Source organism: Stenella coeruleoalba (assembly GCF_951394435.1).
Source record: "Stenella coeruleoalba genome assembly, chromosome: 14".
Lineage (NCBI taxonomy): Eukaryota > Metazoa > Chordata > Mammalia > Artiodactyla > Delphinidae > Stenella > Stenella coeruleoalba.
Window position 1 is genome coordinate 79,796,342 of NC_137160.1, and position 19,252 is coordinate 79,815,593.

The 19,252-nt window shown below is 49.2% G+C and overlaps 1 protein-coding gene across 8 annotated transcripts in view; it reads left to right on the forward strand.

Annotated features, from left to right (window-relative positions):
- The window catches only part of CCDC60 (coiled-coil domain containing 60), a 265,864-nt gene that overhangs the window by 205,855 nt on the left and 40,757 nt on the right, over positions 1-19,252 (forward strand). For all 8 annotated transcript variants that reach the window (XM_079941757.1, XM_079941756.1, XM_079941758.1 and 5 more), the window contains 2 exons: positions 2,834-3,004; positions 11,595-11,702. In XM_079941757.1, coding sequence (XP_079797883.1) covers positions 2,834-3,004; positions 11,595-11,702 — 279 coding nt within the window. The remainder of the gene's footprint in view (positions 1-2,833; positions 3,005-11,594; positions 11,703-19,252) is intronic.

Sequence of the window (19,252 nt, forward strand, 5' to 3'; positions counted from 1 at the left end):
CCCTGTTGTGCGCAGTTATCACTCATGAGACTTCTCAGTGCCGGTCCCACCCACTGCCTCTGAAGACCACGGTCAGTTCTGGGACCTGAGAGGCCTTGCTGACAGCCTTCTACTCCATGAGAGAATCTGGGCAACAGGTAAAGGCGAGCCCCTAACACCGGGCCAGTCAATGACAAGCCACCCAAGTTAGCCAAGGACACCTGGTGGCCTATAGAATCTCCAAGTCGAGGACAGGGATTTCCGGGACAAGCTGGTGAGACTCCCCAGTGGAAACATCCTGACCTCCTACAAACCAGCGGACTCTGTAGTCCGACCCCACGGGGGAATCCACCACCTGGGTTCAGACCCCAGATCTGCTTCTTTCCAGCTTTTCTGACCTCACCTTTCTGGGCCTGTTTCCTCATCTGCAGATGGAAATGATAACAACAGTGCCCACAAGGTCGAGCTGTTGTGAGGATAAATAAGTGAACTCACACACCCAGAAGTGAGGGACTCGCGGGAGGGCAGACACAGAACTGTTGAGCTACAGGGCTAAGTTCTGCCACAGATGTGAAACCACAACATGGCCTCGTTCACTGAAAAAGCCTCTTATCCAGATGATTTGCTGCATCTCAGGAGCACCCTGGATACGCTTGAGAAGTCTCACTGAGGTCCGATGGCAAGAGAGGGACCTCTCCAATTGCTGGGGTTCGGCTTGAGGATGTTAGTTGGAGTTATTAGAGATGAGCGTCTTAATGAAAGTGGTAACATCTATTGCTTCCTAGAGTAGCACCCAGTCTGGGACACAGCAGTGCTTTTCCTCCTTCTCCCCTCCCCTCCCCCCCTCCCCTCCCCCCTCCCCTCCCCTCCCCCCTCCCTCCCTCCCTCCCTTCCTTCCTTCCTTTTTCAGAGCAGATCCTTTCTGTGAAACAAAAGTCTTAGATAGAAGACCAGTATCTAAATCAGACAAATATAATCTTTCAGGAGCACAAACTGTACTATGTGATGTCACATAACATTTTATTCAATGAAAGCAAAACTTTTCTGGATGAAAAGTTGTACTTGCCCAGGGCCTTTGCACATGCTGTTCCCTTCCCCCAGGCATCTGCATGGTTTACTCCATCACCTCATTTATGTCTTTCCTCAAATGTCACCTTCTCAGCCAGGCCCTCGCTGACCATCAATTTAAAATGGCACCAATCCACGCCCCACCCCTGTCTCTCACTCTCCCGCGTCCCTGCTTTATGCTCCTCTCTGGAACTTAGCGTGTCACCTACACTTCACGCTGTTTCGTGTCTGTCTCCACTCCCTGGAATAGGAGCTTCACGAGGACAGGAATGTTGTGAGCTGTTTGGTTTGCTGCTGTACCTCAGCACCTAGAGTAGCTCCTGACACACAGCGGGTATTCATTACATTTTTATTGAATGGTTAATAATGATGCAGCTATTTAGGCAAACACACACATTTGAAATTGGGCGTGAATTAACGCAATGAAGAGTCTGACCCCATTTTTGACCTGCGACCTTTGACAGCGTTTGAGCTGCCCGCCCCCCTCCTCCCCATTCCCTCTGCCCCACATCTGGGCAAAAGCTGATAAGAAACCCAAGGTGCTCCTTGTTTTGGTGCTGGCGGGAAGTTGAGACCACACCCAAACAAGGGACCCCTCACCCCAGCCCCACTCCCAGAAAACCCTAAGCCGGCCACCCCACCCCCCACCCCCGCTCCCTAAGCCGGCCCTCCCCCCCCCAGGCCGCCCCCCCCCCCTCAGCTGATTGCAGACCTGCTTTGGAGCCCAGAAAGCCTCATAATGTGAGTCATGCCATTTCACACCCTTGTGCTGCGTGTGTGACGTCAGTCTTGACCTATGAACCACGTTTTGAGCGAGGAGTCTCTGGGAAGTAACATAACCATGAAAAAACAGCTGCTGTCAGCCCCAGCTCCCAGAACAGCTCTGCATTTGCTTTGTGCCGCATCCAGAAAATCGTCCCCTGTGAAATTAAGGGGTTGCTCCTGGTTACGGTTTTCGTTCTATCAGGTTATCCGGCAACCTCAGGATGCTCTTTGATGAGTGGATTTCAGAAGCTTGAAAGCAAAACCGAAGCACATTTTTGTTTCAAATATGAATTCCACCTCAGATCAACGGCTTGCATCCCTAAACTTAAAAATAAGAGCCCAAATGGACAATCCAGGGCCAGTTCTGTGTGATCTGGTTTCACTGTGTTCCACCAGCGTACACGTTCCTTTGGTTTTGCACAATTTTACACATGAGGAACCTGAGAGACTAGTTTGCTGTAACAAGAATATGGGCTGGGCAGATGATGTCTGATCCGTACCTGCCAGTGACCGGCTGGGATGCACATGTGTCGTGTAGCATAGAGATTCAGAAAACGTTACGTGAGCTGAGAAGCGGGGTCTAAATTTAGAAAAAGATTGCTGGTGACCTTCCGGTGACATATGTATAAGAAACTCAAATACCGCATTTCACTGAATCTGAGACACACCATGAAAAACAAAACAAAATAAAAATGCCGCCAATTAAATTAATTCTCTGGGGTGTCAATTATTATGCTCATTTCAGTGGACACAGCAGAGTGCCTAGCACATAGTAGGCACTCAATAAATGTTTGTGGCGTGATGGAACCGAAACCAGGAGAGGTTAGGTAACTGGTACAAGGTCTTTGGTAAGAGGTGGGTCCATAATCCAAGCTCAGGTCTCTGTGGCTTTGGAATTCTAAAGGCAGGAGGTCTCCTGCTACTGGGCACGAGAGTGCCCTTCAATGGATTCTCAGTCCCAAGACAGTAAGACATTCCACTGATAGCCAACTCGTGTTCCTCTCTCTTTCTCTTTCTCCAGCATCTTGATTCAGTGGGTGAAGATTGGCCGTGGTTACTTTACTATTCTGAGAGAGGAGAGTGCATTGAAAAAGAAGCAACAACAACTTCAGAAACTCAAAGAGGAAGGAAGAAATATATTCCAACCAGCCAAAAAGATGTCAGATGTCCAGTATGGGGATATTCTTTTGACGTAAGTAGACACCATCACCGTGGCACCAGTGGTCTTGGGAAGGACCACTGTGAAGGAACACTGCCTGGTTGGGTTGAGGGGTGGCAGCTGTCTCACATGGGGAGCCCCTTCTTAGGCTGGTGTCTAATGGCTTCTTTTAGTCTGGCTCAACCTGCCTCGCCAGCGTCACCTCCCGGTACAGTGAGGTATCTTCTACTACATATGTCTGTCCGCACATCCAATGCCAAGAGCTACCCAAGAGATCTTGCTGGTCCCCAGGTGTGCCTCTTTCCCTCTCATTCCAAGGCTTGTCCCTACCTCTAGGCATTTTCCCGTGCTGTTCTCTGGGCCTTAAGTACTCTTCCAACTAAGGTTCTAATTAATCATTAAAAGCCCAGCTTAAATGCTGCCCTCTCCTGATCCTTCCCAGATTTCAGCCCAACCACCTCCAGAGCCCATTTGGATTCTGAGTTCCCTTAATGTGTTTGCACACTACTTTGTTTTTTTGTTTGTTTGTTTGTTTTTGGCGGTACGCGGGCCTCTCACTGCTGTGGCCTCTCCCGTTGTGGAGCACAGGCTCCGGATGCGCAGGCTCAGCGGCCATGGCTCACGGGCCCAGCTGCTCCGTGGCATGTGGGATCTTCCCGGACCGGGACACGAACCCGCGTCCCCTGCATCGGCAGGCGGACTCTCAACCACTGCGCCACCAGGGAAGCCCCCGGACATAGTACTTTTTAAAGCTCCCCTAGATAGTTCCCATGTGAAGCCAAGGTTGAGAGTTACTGTGCTAGGGCTGCGTTTAGGAACCCAAATTGACATGTTGCCGGCTAAAGAGGAAATGGAATCCACAGCACGTAATGCACCATTTCCCAAATTCTTCACAACGTTAACGTAAAGAAATATGCATGTGTACGTCTTAAAAACAATGGTCCTACCAATGGAACCATACAATATGGGATCTTTTTGTGCCTGGCTCCTTTCACTTGCCATAGTTTGTTTGAGGTTCATCCCAAACAGGAAGCAGATTGGTGGTTGCCAGGGGTTGAGGAAGTGGGGGGATGGAGAATGACTGCTTAACGGGTGTGGGGTCTCCTTTGGGGCTGATGAAAATGTTTTGGAACTAGATTTAGGAGATGGTTGTACAGCCATCGATTCAAATGCCATTGAATCGCACCCTTTAAAACAGCTAATTTTATGTTATGTAAATTTCAACTTAAAGGAAAAAAAAAAAGGAGGGAGTTCTGGTCTGTGAGGCCCTGGCGTGGGGGGTGAGGGGGCTGAACACTAGTGGTTGGAGGTCTTCTTAAAGCTCAGGGTTCCTGGTGACTGGTGGGAACCCTGAGTGTGAGACCATGAAGGGCTGGTATATTTCTAGTCGCCTTTCCCTTGAAAGTCTGGTCCTTGGGAATCCCAGCTTATTGTAAGAAGGGTCTTCTCTTTGATTCCTCATTTGTGCAGACCATGGACTGTGCTTTTTCCTTGCCCTGGGAAGCTGTTAGAAGGAAAGTTAACCTTTTCTAAATTGGCAAGTGTCCTTAGGACCAAAGCAGCTCCCAGGCCGCCTTACCTCTCTGGTTTCCAGTCTCTCTTTAGCTTTGGCCGAGAGATTCCCACTTCGCTGTTGGCTCTTTGCCACTCTTTTTATTTTATTTTATTTATTTTTAAAATTTATTTATTTATTGGCTGCACTGGTTCTTCGTTGCTGCGTGCGGGCTTTCTCTAGTTGTGGTGAGCGGGGGCTACACTTCGTTGCGGTGCTCGGACTTTTCATTGCCGTGGCTTCTGTTGTTGCGGAGCACAGGCTCTAGGCTTGCGGGCTCAGTAGTTGTGGCTCATGGGCTCTAGAGCACAGGCTCAGTAGTTGTGGCGCACGGGCTTAGCTGCTCTGCGGCATGTGGGATCTTCCCGGACCAGGGCTTGAACCCATGTCCCCTGCATTGGCAGGCAGATTCTTAACCACTGCACCACCAGGGAAGTCCCTTTGCCACTCTTTCTAAAAAAAATATTTTGTCCAGCATTTTTGGTTATTTTTACCCAGTGGGTTGGTCTAAGTAAGCTAGCTTACCATTTGTGCATTCATTTATTAACTCATTCATTCATTCTGAGACTAGAGAAAATATCTATGATTTACAATCCCCACCACATGCCTTCCAAGGAGTCAGCATCCCAAGGAGAAGCTTTCTTTGGTGAGCAAGTGTATTCAAGTGAATACGCAGATAGACAGGAAGAGCAGAGAGGCTTCCCTGACAGATAGAATGGAGACATTCAGGAGACGGGCCGAGAGTGTGAGCGGAAGGGACCCTTCGGAGGAGAGAAGAGAGGAAAGGCAGCCAACAGTGGGAGAGAACGGAGATGTCTAATGAGGGTTTTTACGAGGTTTTGCCTCATAGTGTGACATGTAGATCCATTCCTCAGTTTCCCCAGAAGATCTTCAGTAAAATACCCATGGCCCCTTAGTGCATTATGTCTTGGACCTTTATCCTGGCTTCCAAGTAAGTGTAGGGGTGAGAATGGGAGACGACCTTGACCCAGGCCCGTTCTCATTGTACAGCTGACCTACTGCGTGCAGGCCTTCTGATGGCACGGAGATATGAAAAGGATTGGAGGACAGTCCCTACCGCATGCGGTGCCACAGCACAGTACCATGGGGTGGACCTCCAGTGCCCTGAAGTGTGCCTGTAAAGGAAGAACACTCCTCCCACGTGTTTCTCCTTTACTCTCACACCATGATCACACTCATACTTCTGACACCAGATGTGTGGGGTTTTCCCCCACACCAAGCAAATGTCTGTGACACCAGCAGGGCATCCTACCATCCTGTTCAGTTCCGACACTTTCTACCTGGAGTTAGCATCAGATCCCACAGGTTAAGGGTTCAGTCCCACAAGACTGCCCACCCCCCCACGTCAGATGCCAGTCACGAGTCCCAGGTTGTCACCTGTACTTCTGACCAACCAGCTATAAATCAGGGTTCCCATGACCCCCTTCCTTGGGTTTGATAATTTTCTAGAATGGCTCACAGAACTCAGGGAAACACTGACTTACATTTTCCATGTTATTACATAATAAAGGGTACAGATGAGCACCCCGATCAAGAAGTACACAGGGTGAGATCTGGAAGGGACCCAGGCACAGGAGCTTCTGTTCCTGTGGAGTTGGGGAGTGCCGTCCTCCCATTATGTGGATGTGCTCACCAACTCGGAAGCTCTGCAGACCCCGTACTTCAGGGATTTTTATGGAGGCTTCATCACATAGGCATGCGCTGTCATTAACTCAGTCTCCAGCCCCTCTCGCCTTCCCAGAGGACTGGGGGTGGGGCTGAGAGGTCCAAGCTTCTAATCATGGCTTGGTCTTTCTGGCAACCAGCCCCCATCCTAAAGCTATCCAGGAGCCCACCAAGAGTTGCCCCATTCCCCAGAAAAAGACACCTCTATCACCCAGAAAATTCCAAGGGATTTGGGAGCTCTGTGTCAGGATCCAGGGTCTAAGACCAAATATTAAAACAAGAGATGCCCCTGGTACTCTTTATCACGTAGGAAATTCCAAGGGTTTTAGGAGCTCTGTGCCAGAAAGTGAGGGCAGAGACCAATATATATATATTTTTTTTCTATTACTTCACAGTGTCCGCCCGCTCAACTTTAGGGGGTGAAAAGGAAATCTGGAAAGAATCCCCATAAGTGTAACTTCTGAGCAGGGTCTTTAATGCTGAATGGGAGTTCAGTGGGTGACGAAAAAAGAAGTATGGTTAGACCCATCTGTATCAGCCCGCCAGAAATCCTGCAGCCCGCATGTCTGGTTAGAAAGGCCAGGGCTGGAGAAGGAGGGTGTGGTGGTGTTATCTATTGCCAAAATCAGAAATATGATTTTCAGAATGAAAAAAAAAATAAAAGCAGGCAAGTCATGACCTGAGCCACCTCCATCCAGCCACTCGGTGGACCCCACTGAAGTGTCCTCACGGGACCTTGAAGAGGCGCAGGTTACAGAGAAAGCCACTCAGTGAGCCGAGGGGTTCTTACCCTCTCCGTGAAGGTCCCACGAGCTCAGCGCAAGTTTTGCCGTTAGTGTCATCTAAGAGCCTCGATGACCCTCTCTGAGTCTGGTACCTCTAGGGGCACTAGTCACCTGGCAGCCTTTCTCTAGAATAAAGAGAAGGAACGAACTAGTGGCTCTTTTCGCAGGAACTTTTTGCCCAGATTATTGGGCAAACAGACAGGCTCTGGGGAAGGTGGCATCTGTAAAGATCCTCCCGTGACTGTTTAAATAGTTTGGTTGTAACGTTGCCCTTGTTTACACGGGGTTTTTAATCCATGGTCACAGAACACAGTTCTTCCCTCTCCGATCCATGTTTCAGTGTGCAAGACATGGTATATTTAAAGTTTAATAAGTTTAAATATGCATGAGATCTTTCCTCACGTGGACATTGGTCTGGTTATGACTTATCCAGTGGATTCCATGAGCTGTGCAAGGCTGGTCATTAAAATAAAACTGGAGGCTGTTATTGCAACATAGCCATCAAATGCAGGTGGGGGCGGCAGGGGTTATAAAATAGCACTGGGAGATTATCCCTACCAGTAGGGAGTAGTGGTTAAGAGCACAGGGCTGGGGTTCGAGCCCAGACTTCCCCCATACAACTGTTTAGCTTTGGGCAGGTCGCTGTGCTGCTCTGAGCCTCTTCTCTCTACACCCTTATGAATGGTACCAAACTCCCAAATTTGTTATGAGGATTAAAAGAAATAACACTTAGCACAGAGCCTGGCTTATGAGACGTGCTTAGTAATTGCTAGCTATTATTATGCAGTGAAATGAAGTTGATCTCTCTGGCCCTCAATTACTTAAAACCCTCAGATCTATGGCTAAAAATCTTAATTTCCAGGCAGGCTAGAAGGCATCTCACATGTAAGAGCTATGTTCTATAAATATAATTCCAGTCACAGAATTATCAAAAATACAAGTGTTCATTTAGAACTGCTTTTTTAACACAGTATTTGATCCTGCACATTCTAAAAGCAAAAGGGATTTTTCCCCCCCTCTGGATCTAAGACCATAGGATAAGTTCTTTTAGACCAAAGTTTTAAGTCTGACAAACTATGTAGGGAAAAAAGAAAATCAAGCATGTCCCCAAAGATTCTGGCCTTCAAGCAGTCTTTCCCACTGTGTTCATTGACCTCATTTCTCAGCTGCAGGTTCGGCTGAAAAAGGAGAAAAAAACAACGGGTAGAACTTGTCTTATGTTTGCAGTTGAGACGAGACATAAAAGAAGAGATTAAGGCGTGTAATAGCTGGGTTAATTTCCCCGTATTCTAGACCACTGGGTTGAGCCAGTAAGCCTGGGCATGCCAACATATTGGCTTGTGGTTTCCTCAGCTCTAGGGTTGAATAAAGAGCCTGTGGAAATGGAAAACAGGGGACCTAGATTCTGGTCCTATTTTTTAGTTAGCTCTGTGACCCCAAGATTGTCCTCAAATTCCCAGGAGGAAGGTGACTTCCTGATGGCTGCCTCCACCTCTTCTGGCTCCTTTCCCCACGCTAAGCCAGAGCGAGCTTTCCAGATGTAAACCACTCCCAGTTTAAAATCCTCAGTGGCCACCATTCTGTATCGGATAAAGACAAAAGTCTGAGCAGGGGCTACAAGGTTCTGGATGGGCTAGCCCTTGGCTTCCCCTCCAGCCACACTGTCCCCCTCTCCCTCCTCCCCAGGGCCTCTCCCTCTGCCCTCTGCCTGCTGAATTCCCATTCAACCTGCAGATCTCAGCTCAATATTTACTTCTGTTCCAGTTACTGTTGCTGTGAGCAACCACTCCAAAACCTATTAACTCAAGACAGCAAACATCTATTTCACTCACAAATCTGCCATCTGAGTAGGGTTAAGTGGGGAGGGATTCAGCACTAGCTGGGGCAGCTCAAAGTGTCTGCTTCTGAGAGAGCTCGTGCACACGGTGGCACCTGGGGGCTGGCTGTCAGCTCTGAGCTCATCCAGGACTGAGAGCCTGCAGTCTTGGTCCTCCTCCCTATGAGTCTCTTCACAGGCTGCCAGCTTCCTCCCGGCATGGTGGTGCCTGGGTGCTAAGAGTGATCATCCCAAGACATAAGAAGGAAAAGCTGCCAGTTCCTGGAGCCGGGACCCAGAAATTGGCATCACACCACTTCCGACACATTCTATTGGCCCAGCCACTCAGAAAGCCAAGATTCCAGGGGAATGGGGGCTATAAAGCCACCTTCCCATTAGAAGAAACTTGAGGCCCATGTTTCTAAATTAACACAACTCCCTCCAGGAAGTATTCCCTGGCTCCATTTCAGCCAGATTCTCTGTTTGGGTCTGTCAAAGCACCACACACTCTCCAACTCAGCCTTATCACAGCTGTGTTTGTGTAAAGCCCGTCTCCGCCAGGAGGCTCTTAAGCTCCGGAGGGGAGGGGCTGGATCTGTCTCCATCACCGCACCTACAGCCCCCAGCGCAGAGATGTTCCATAGATATGGGTAGACGTGAATGAATCAGGGAACCCGTCAATGATTCAATCAGTATTAAACTCCTCGGGCTGAGAAACTACAAGGCTTTAAAGGAGCACACTGGTAGCATAAATATGTAAGGCAAGCTGGGACTGAGATGCCAGGGGTTTTTGAGTCTCAGGCAACCCAAGAGGCACCACCTAGTGCAAAGTGGGCAGCGATCTTGACCTTGGGCCACACCCGACTCTTACTCAGAGTGGCAAGAACTTTCGAGTCTTCAAGAACCAAAGCTTTTCCATCTTTATGTGACATCTCCCAATTTTAAAATATAGACAATCAATTCCATTACGCACACAGTAGGCTTATTAAAACATGCCTATGGGCTAGATTTGGTCATGGGCAAAAAATATATACCCTGTGACCCAGGCATGCCAAAAAGGAAAAAACAAACAAACCCCGTTTTCTCTAACTGAAATGACTTACTCCACGATGGTGTTGAAAAGAAAAACTTAACTGTGGTATTAAATGTAACTTAATATTTTTCACTTTGAAACAGTCTTTTTTGGATAAATGTCCAGTGGTTTCAAAGATGAACTGCCTGGGCTTCCCTGGTGGTGCAGTGGTTGAGAGTCCGCCTGCCGATACAGGGGACATGGGTTCGTGCCCCGGTCCGGGAAGATCCCACATGCCGCGGAGCGGCTGGGCCCGTGAGCCATGGCCACTGAGCCTGCGCGTCCGGAGCCTGTGCTCCGCAGCGGGAGAGACCACAGCAGTGAGAGGCCCGCGTACAGAAAAAAAAAAAAGATGAACCGCCTGTTTGGGCAGTTCTCCTCTCTGAGCATCCCTTTCCCCACCCCCCCGCCCACCCCTGCTTCCCCCAGATGGTTTTGGCTTCAGAGGAAGCTTCTGTATTCTCTGTGAGGCAGGGGATGGGCTTCCAGAGAGGTACGCCTGGTCATGGCTGATCTTTGAGGGCACACTTGTGCCGACGTCTGAAGCTCGAGATCCCCACGTCTCACGGCTGGTTCATCCAGCCAGTGAGTCAGCAGTCTGGAGAGTTGGGAGAAGCCCCTTTAAGGAAAGGACCGCAAATAAAAGCCGCTGACTCCAGGCAGTTCCTGCCCTGTGTGCACCCGCCATTTCCACTTCCCACCTTCCCTGTCGCTAGGACCCTGGGTGCCGGCCACCTTCCTCTCTCAAGCTGAAATTATTGTGATACTTCTCACTGGTCTCCTTGCCCTCCACTCCCACCATCGGCCATTCTCAAAACAGCAGCCAGAGGGATCCTTGGTCACATCATGTCCTCTTTCAGCTCAGAGTCCTTTACTTTCGTTGAGGGAAAAGGCCAGAGTCCTCGCACTGGTCTGCAAGACCCCCATTCTCTCTCCATCCTTCCCTCCCTCTCTCTCTGTTGCTTACTCCAGCCACATGTGCCTCCTTGCCATCTCTAAAACACAGTCCCACCTCAGGACATTTGCACCTGTTGCTCCCTCTCTCCAGAATGCTCTGCCCCCAGACATCTGAATGGCTCACTCCCTTCCACTGCAGATTTTTATCAAATGTCACCTTCTCGGTGATAACTTCCCCAATCACTCTATTGAAAATTGCAAGGCCCAGCTCTCCCAGCCCTTCTGAGCCCCCTTCTCTTTTTTCTCCCCATAGCACGTATCACTGTCTAGTGGGGGTGGGGATGGGAACGGGTCAGCAAACTCCAGCTCATGGGCCAAATCTAGCCCCCAGGCTGGTTTTGTAAATAAAGTTTTATTGGAACCCTGCCATTTGCTTATTGCTTACATTCTGTCAATGGCTTTCCTGCTACTAAGTAGTCATGACATAGACCAAATGTCCCACAACATCATAAATATTTGTCTAGCCAGGTAACAAAACATATCCGACCACTAGTCTACTATACCAGTATACCACACAGCTGCCAGATTTATCTTATTTGCTCCTTCATGGGAATATGTGTTCCATGAGAGAAGGGGGTCTAATATGCTCTGCTTACTGGCTGCATCTCGAACCTTCATCTCTCCAGCGGGAATTACTGCCTGGCCCACAGCAGGTGCCCGGTGATATTTGCCAGACAACCCCTGACGAGAGAAGAGGGCATTTAAAACAGCTCCTGCCCGCTCACTCTGCTGCTCTCATTCTGCTTCACCTTCAGTGCAAACAGGGACAAGAAGATGAAGAAGGTGGGGATGGGAGTCCTCCTGCGTCCGTTCACCCCCGTGCACAGCTGCATCATTGCGCCCTCGCTGCCTGAGGCTCACGTGTAAGTAGCCCCACCTCTGGCTCATCTGCTTATCATGCGAAGCCAAGGTCAAATAACTCAAACAGCTGGGAGCTGTCGAGCTGTTCCTTTGTCCTCTTGAAAAGGGACAGGGAGCCTGGGGCCAGCAGTGTTATGTGGTGTATAAAAATAACAGAAGGCAAACATGGGGGCTTAGAGCTAAGTGGCAATCCAGCTGGGACTGAGTCATTCCATCCCTTACCACACCAGACACACTAATGTCAAATAGTTTGCAAAGCCTGATAAAATCTGTCTGCAGCGTGTGCCTAGAAGATGTCTCACCCAGGGCTCCGGGGACATGTTTTCCCCAAGACTCAAGGAGCTATTTCCCAGAGAAGCCCCTGCCGCCTTCTGAGCCGACCCCAGGCACAAACTCTTCATTGCGTGATGTGACAGGGGCTAACCAACCCTCCAAAGAATACTTGGGCTTTCCGAAACCTTGACACCTTGTTCCCCTCCTATCTGTTCCAGAGAATTCTAAGCCCAGCTTTTTCTTTTTCACTAGTTAGCACTTTTCAACTGGGAGATTTCGGGCACAGAGATAGAAATTGACTGTAAGGCAGGATTGCTCAACCTTGGCACTATTGACGTTTGGGGACAATTACTTCTTTGTTGGAAAGGACTGTCCTGTGCACTGTAGGATGTTTAGCATTATTCATGGCCGCCACCCCCTAGTGCCAGTAGCACCCCCCTCCCCAGCTGTGACAACCAAAATGTCTCCAGAGATTGCCAAATGCCCCCTGGGGGCAAAATCACACCCACACCCCCAGCCCTCCCACGTAAGATCTACTTTAGGCCAATGAACATGGTGCACTGGATTCTGTCTGCTCATTTGTCAAATATTAATTAGGCCCCTACAGTGTGCACAATAAAAATAGCACTACTGACTGCTCTGTGGGCACTGTCTCAGTCCTCTCAGCAGCCCTTTTGTGTAGGTGTATTATTATCCCATCCCTGCAGATGAGAGAGCAGAAGCTCAGAGAGGTGTACTAGCCTGCCCAAGGTCACAGAGCTCAGTGTGTTGCCGCACTGGGGTTTTAAGCCAAGTGTGTCTGACTGCAAAGCCTGACCTCTCACCACCACACACGACACAGAAGGTATATCCCAAGGCCTTACCTTTGAGGAGCTAGTGATATATTTGGACAGCCAAGTCTCATGTACTTGAAGAGTAAAATAATGCAAGAGTGAAACTGTAAGACAAGATGGCAGATCCTTAATAAGAGCACCTAGTTCGTGGGTGGAAGATGGCGCTGTCACCAACACCATGGGCGTCATCATCACCATCACCATCATCATCCCTACCACCACCACCACCACCACGTATTTGGACACATTCCTATCCCTTACTAATATTTCAGCTTTTGCTGAGCCCCACTCCATACTTTCCTCCTATCTCCCTTTGATGAATGTTAGGACTGGCTTCTTCATAGACTTATTTGTTCAGGGACATTCCAACTGGCAGCCTCAGCTTGATGTTCTTAAAACATCTCCTTGCCAAAGCAGTCTTTGCAATTTCTCATAACGTCCCATGGAAACACTTGCGCTTTTGCCTTTTCCATGGACAAGCCCTCTGAAACCAAATGGTGTAAATCAGTGTTTCTTAGGCTTTCACTTGCATTTGAATCATCTGGGGCTCTGGGCTTGGGTGCCGGGATAGCAAAATAAGGAGATGCCTGGGAGAGTGTGTATTCCTAGGCCCCACCCCCATTTCCTTTGGTCCGAGCAAACTGAGGTTTAAATCAACTGTGGAAGTGACTGGAGAGTTTCTTGCTCATCCTCCTTCAGTGCCAGATGGGGAAACTGAAGCCCAGAGAGAAGGCAGAACCTGCCACAACAGGAATTCTGATCTCCTGACTCTTCAGTCAGTCCTTTGTATCAGGTTTGTTCGGTGATGGTGATGGTGATGGTGGTGATTATCACAGTGGTGATTGTTATTCTTTGTTATGCCCTAGACCAGGGATCAGCAACCTTTTTCTTAAAGGGACAGACAGTAGATATTTTAGGCTTTGCAAACCAGATGGTATCTCTCGCAACTACAGTCATCCCTAGGTATCTGCGGGGGATTGGTTCCAGGACCTTCTGCCGATACCAGAATCTGTGATGCTCAAATCTTTTATGAGTATAAAATGGGGTAGTGCTGTCGGCCCTCTGTATCCACAGATGCAGAGGGTCAACTGTACTTTACCTTGTTGTCGCAGCAGGAAAGCTACAGTGAATGGATGGGCCCGTGCTCCAATAAAGTTTTATTTGCAGACAGAGGCACACACTCCTTCTCTAGATTGAAGGCTGCCCCTTCTTCTCCTTGGCTGTTCAAAGGCTCTGGCTGCATTTGATGATTGTATCGGTATCTATTGCTGTATTACAGACCACCTCGAGGTGGAGTGGCTTAAAACAGCAACCATTTATTCTTGTTCAAAGTCTGCAGGTCGGCTGGGTGGCTCTGCTCGTCCGCATCAGTTCAGCTGGTCCTGGCTGGGCTTGCATATGTGTGTGGCAAGCTGGAGGCTGGCCCATCTAGGGTGGCCTCATGCCCAGGCCTGTTGGTTTGTTGGTTGGTTGGTTGTTGGCTAGGGCGACAGGAGTGACTGTCGCTGTCTCACACAGCAGGCTAGCCGAGCTTGTTCCGTGGCTGTCAGGAAGGGTTCCGAGGACAAGAGCCCAAGCACTCCACGCCTCTTGAGGCTTAGTCTCAGAACGGGCCAAGGACCTTTCCACCCCATTCTGCTGGCCACAAAAGACATCAGGCCTGCCCAGATGCAAGCGACGGGGAAAAGAAAGATTCCACCGCCTGGTGAGAGGATGCAGAATCACCGTGGGAAGTGCATGGATGCAGGGGGCAGGGGAGAATCCGAGCAGTTTTATCATCATTCTGCCAAGAGGCATCCGGGCAGAGCCCGCCCGGTCAGTTCTCAAATTCTCAGTCTTCACGTCAGCCGAGGTGGATCCGAGCCTGGTCAGTCCCTTCAATCCCAGTGCGATTGATCCCCAAACCAGCTGAAGATTCTGAATCGACTGTATGGGGATCAATTCAGTCATGCCAAGGAAGACGGGACCTTTATCTTTTTAAAAAAAGAGGTGGGGCACAGTCTGCAGGAAGGAGGATAGCCCCTCCTTTCCTCTGAGAGATGGCTGGCCTGTCCTTACAGCCCTTCCTGAGCGACTGTGCGACAAAACAGTGCCTGCAGCCACTGTCTGGGTTTGCCCTTGGCAGTCGGCATGGGGTGCTTTGTAGCATTTTCTGATTTCTCTTAGTAAAAGTTTTGAAAAAACGTTGTTTTTTTCTCAGGGATGTTGACGCCCACTCGTATTCTGGTTGGTACAGCGGTTTCAACAGAGAGGGCTATTCAGATGCACTGACTGCTAGATGCTCCCCCAGGGTTCTGAGCACAGGGGTTTTAGAAGCAGGCTTTGTGCACCCTGGTCAGCGTTTTCATCTATTATGCCCCACATTTAAGGAAATAAATGCTTTCTCTTTTAATTTGACAAAATCCAAGGTATTGTGCTTTGACCTGACATACAATCATTATGAGAAAGGAGCGATTTCTATCAAGCATGTTTCTGGGGACCCTTTCTTTCTCCCTTTCTTTCTTTCTCCCTCCCTCCCTCCCTCCCTCCCTCCCTTCCTTCCTTCCTTCCTTCCTCCCTTCCTCTCTCTCTGTCTCTCTCTTTTAGTTTGCTTCACTGCATGTTAGATTAGAGATCATCGGGTTTGAGGCACTGTATTTTTTCATTAAGACCTTATTTTTTTAGAGCAGTTTTACATTCAGATCAAAATTGAAGGGAAGGCGCAGAGATTTCCCATTTCTCTCCTGCCTCCCCCATTATCGACATCCCCCACCGGAGTGGGATGTTAGTCATAACTGATGAAGCTACACTGACACATCCTAGTCACCTGCAGTCCCTAGTTTACATTAGGGTCCTCTCTTGGTTTTGTATATTCTGTAGGTTTGGATGAAAGTATAACGACATGTATCCACCCACTCACGTATTATACAGAGTATTTTCACTGCCCTAAAACTCCTCTGTGCTCTGCCTATTCATCCCTCTCCCCCTCCCGCCCCGGCAACCACTGATGCTTTTACTGTTTCCATAGTTTTGTCCTTTCAGAACATCATATTGTTGGAATCATACAGTACGTAGCCTTTTCAGATTGGCTTCTTTCACTTAGTAATATGCTTTTGAACTTTCTCCTCGGCTTTTCATGGCTTAGTAGCCCGTTTCTTTTTCACGCTGAATAACCGTCCATTGTCTGGATATACCATAGTTTATTTATCCATACATCTCTAAAGGTTGCTTCCAATTTTTGGCAATTATGAACAAAGCTGCTGTAAACATCTGTGTGCAGGTGTTGTAAGGCACTTTCTATAAGCAGAGAAAAAAGGTCCAGACCCATTGGATGAAACCCTCTTCTGCTGAAAAGGGCGTGAGGGCTCTACCCTATAATAAGAGACATCAACACTGTATTAAAGCACAGATTCGGGAACCGGACCGTCTGGGCTTAGATTCCAGCTCTGCTGTTTGCTGCCTTTTCTGACCTTGGATAAGTTATATGACCTCAGTTTCTTCATCTGAAAAATGGGAGTACTAATAGTACCTTCCTCACAGTGTTGTTATGAGAATGACTTTAATTAATGGATGTAGAATACTTCAAACAGTGTCTGGCACAGAGTAAGCGCTCTATGGGAAGTGTTTGCTATTATTGTTATTTTGCTGTTGTTGCTACTATTCTTTGTTATCTCTGTGGTTGTGCATATGAGAATTGTGCCCAAATTATCAGCTCTGGAAAGTGTCAGATCCCAGCCAATTTATTCCCGCCATCTCCCATTCAGTAACCAGAAATGTATTGAGCCTACTCTGTGCATACCTGTGATGGACAAGACTCTGTAGCTCACAGGCTTGTGGGCTGCAGAGACAAGTAAACAGGTAGTTACAAGACAGCAGGGGCACCAAATGTAGGGACAGAGGGACACATTGTAGGGTGGGGGGTGCTTTAGAGCCCCTCGGAGAGAGGATGCTCGAAAAATCAAGGAAGGCTTCCTGCTGGAGGCGACATCCGAGCTGAGACCCAATCACGGAGAGGCAGAGGAGGAGGAAAGGGAATGTGTATCAGGAGCAGAGGACAGTGCCGAGCACCTCACCTCACTTTCACTAGAACGATTACTGCCATTGTACAGATGAGAAAACTGGGGCTCAGGGAGATGAAGTAATTTGGCCAAGACCACATAGCTAATAAATGGCAAAGCTAGGATTTTAACCCAGTGCAAAGAGAGTATGTACAGTGAGCTTGCGCTGCAGAGCAGAACTTCACCAGGCTGCAGGTGGCGGCACAGGGGTGAGAGAGGAGACTCGAGGCTGGGGAGGTGGGTGGGAGTCTCCCATGTGATGGGGTGTTGGTTTGCCAGGGCTGCCATAACAAAACCCCACAGACTGGGTGGCCTAAACAACAGAAATGTATTCTCTCACAGTTCTGGAGGCTGGAAGTTCAAGATCAAGGGGCCCACATGCTGGTTTCTACTGAGTCGTTTCTCCTTGGCTTTCGGAGGGCTGCGTTCTCGCTCTGTCCTCACACGCTTTTTTCTCTGTGAACGTGTACCCCAGTGTCTCTCCGTGGGTCACGGCTCCTCTTCTTCTAAAGACACCAGTCAGATTGGGTTAGGACCCACCCTCTTGGCCTTATTTTAACCTCATCACCTCTTTAAAGGTCCCCGGTACAGTCACATTCTAAGGTACTAGAGATTAGGACTTCAGCATATGAACTTCGGGACATAACTCAATCCACAGCAGATGGTTTAGGGAGTCTGAAGATCTTAAGCAAGGGAGGGAGAGGGCCACGTTTGTGCCCGTTCCTGTCACCTGCAGAAATGAGTCTGATGCTCACATGCCTCTCGGCCCCTGTGACGAAGCACATCCCACCTCACCAGTTAACTCCCTTACCCATCCCTCCCCACCCGCAATGGACACAACGGAACGCCCAGGCCTGCAGGGGCTCTGAGTCGTGAACAGAAGAGGGGGCGTCTCCTTGGGCTTTTCACAACGGCCTGGGGTCACAGTGAGGGTACAGGGAGGTGTCTGCACAGGGCTGGGCACACGGTACAGCCACTGCTACTGTTGGTACCCAGAGCTGCCGAAATGCACTTACCTGTAGGGACCAAGATGGTGTAAAGGGGGAGACACAGAACTGGGAAGGCTGTGGGCTTGCGGGTCCTTTAAATTAGAAGGGAGGGATGCGTGGGTGCTTATTATTAGAAAATAATTTGTGGATGGAAAAAAAAAGGAAGGAAGGCGCTCTAGATGAAAAAAGAGAGACAGAACTGCTGACTCCAGTTTTCCTAAGACCGGGTGGACACGGCTGCCCCAGAGCATGGGGGCGGAGGAGTGGGGTGCATGGGGGCAGCTCCCCTGCAAGCAGAGTGACATGGGTGCCTCTCAAGGGGCTCTCCGGGACACGCCTGGGCCTGCTCCACACTTGAGCCCCAGGGCTCGCACTCCACCTTCTGAGCTGGGGCCTTCCTGGAAGCTGGAGGCTGGATTCCTGCCTGCCCCTCTGAGCACAGGCCCAGGAGCCCTGGGGAGTATTGATCAATACAGTAGCAGTTTCAGAGAAGAGCAATTACACAGGTTGGTAATGGAGGCATCTGACTCATTAGTGTAAGAGGAGAAATCATGCAGGGAGGGGCTGGCTAGTTAGGACTCCCCCTCACTTCCAGGAAGAACGCAGGCAGCAGGTTAACCCTCTCCTGACCTTGCTCTCGGGGTGGCCACTCATTTGGCCCCATCAGCACCTCAAACAATAAGAGCTCGGGTCCACAAAAGCACCGTCTCTGGGATTAAACAGATGCGGGTTCAGATCCTCACTAATCCTAGCGTGACCTCAGGCAACTCTACCTCTCCCAGTCCCTTGTCTGCAAAGAGGACGGAATAAAGTCACCCTTCTTATAGGGTTGTCGAGAGCACTGAGTGGGATATTCAGGCCCCATCTCTGCCACCAACAAGCTGTGTAACCTGGAGCAAACCGATGGCCCCTCTCTGAGCCTCAGTTTCCTCTTCTCTAAAATTCAGGTAATGATTCCTATCCGGCAGGGTTTGGGGAGAAATAAATAACGTGTCAGGTGTCCTACCCAATGCCTGGCTCATCGTAATACAGAATGCCCCCCAAATCAGAAAATACAGGTTAGACCTATTTTTAAATGGTGTTTTAGTTACATTTCCAAATCATGTGTTCAATGTGGTTTTCCTCAACATCCAGCTACATTTGGGGCAAAGGATTTATAAATTTAAAGCAGTGGGTCTAGTTGTTAATTGGGGTGGAGAGAAAGTACAATAAATACACTAGTTTCCTGTGTTTCCGGACGTTTTGGACCCTGCTAGTGTATTTATTGTATTTTTATCACATGAAGAATCGGGTGCCTGTAGGATGTTCATTTCCTTCAGTCCTCTCATTTGTCTGAATCCAGTCCTCTACCTGTGGGACACCCTCCCTTGTCGCTTCCCACTGTGCATGCAAATCCCCAGTAACTGGCATAGGGTCACCT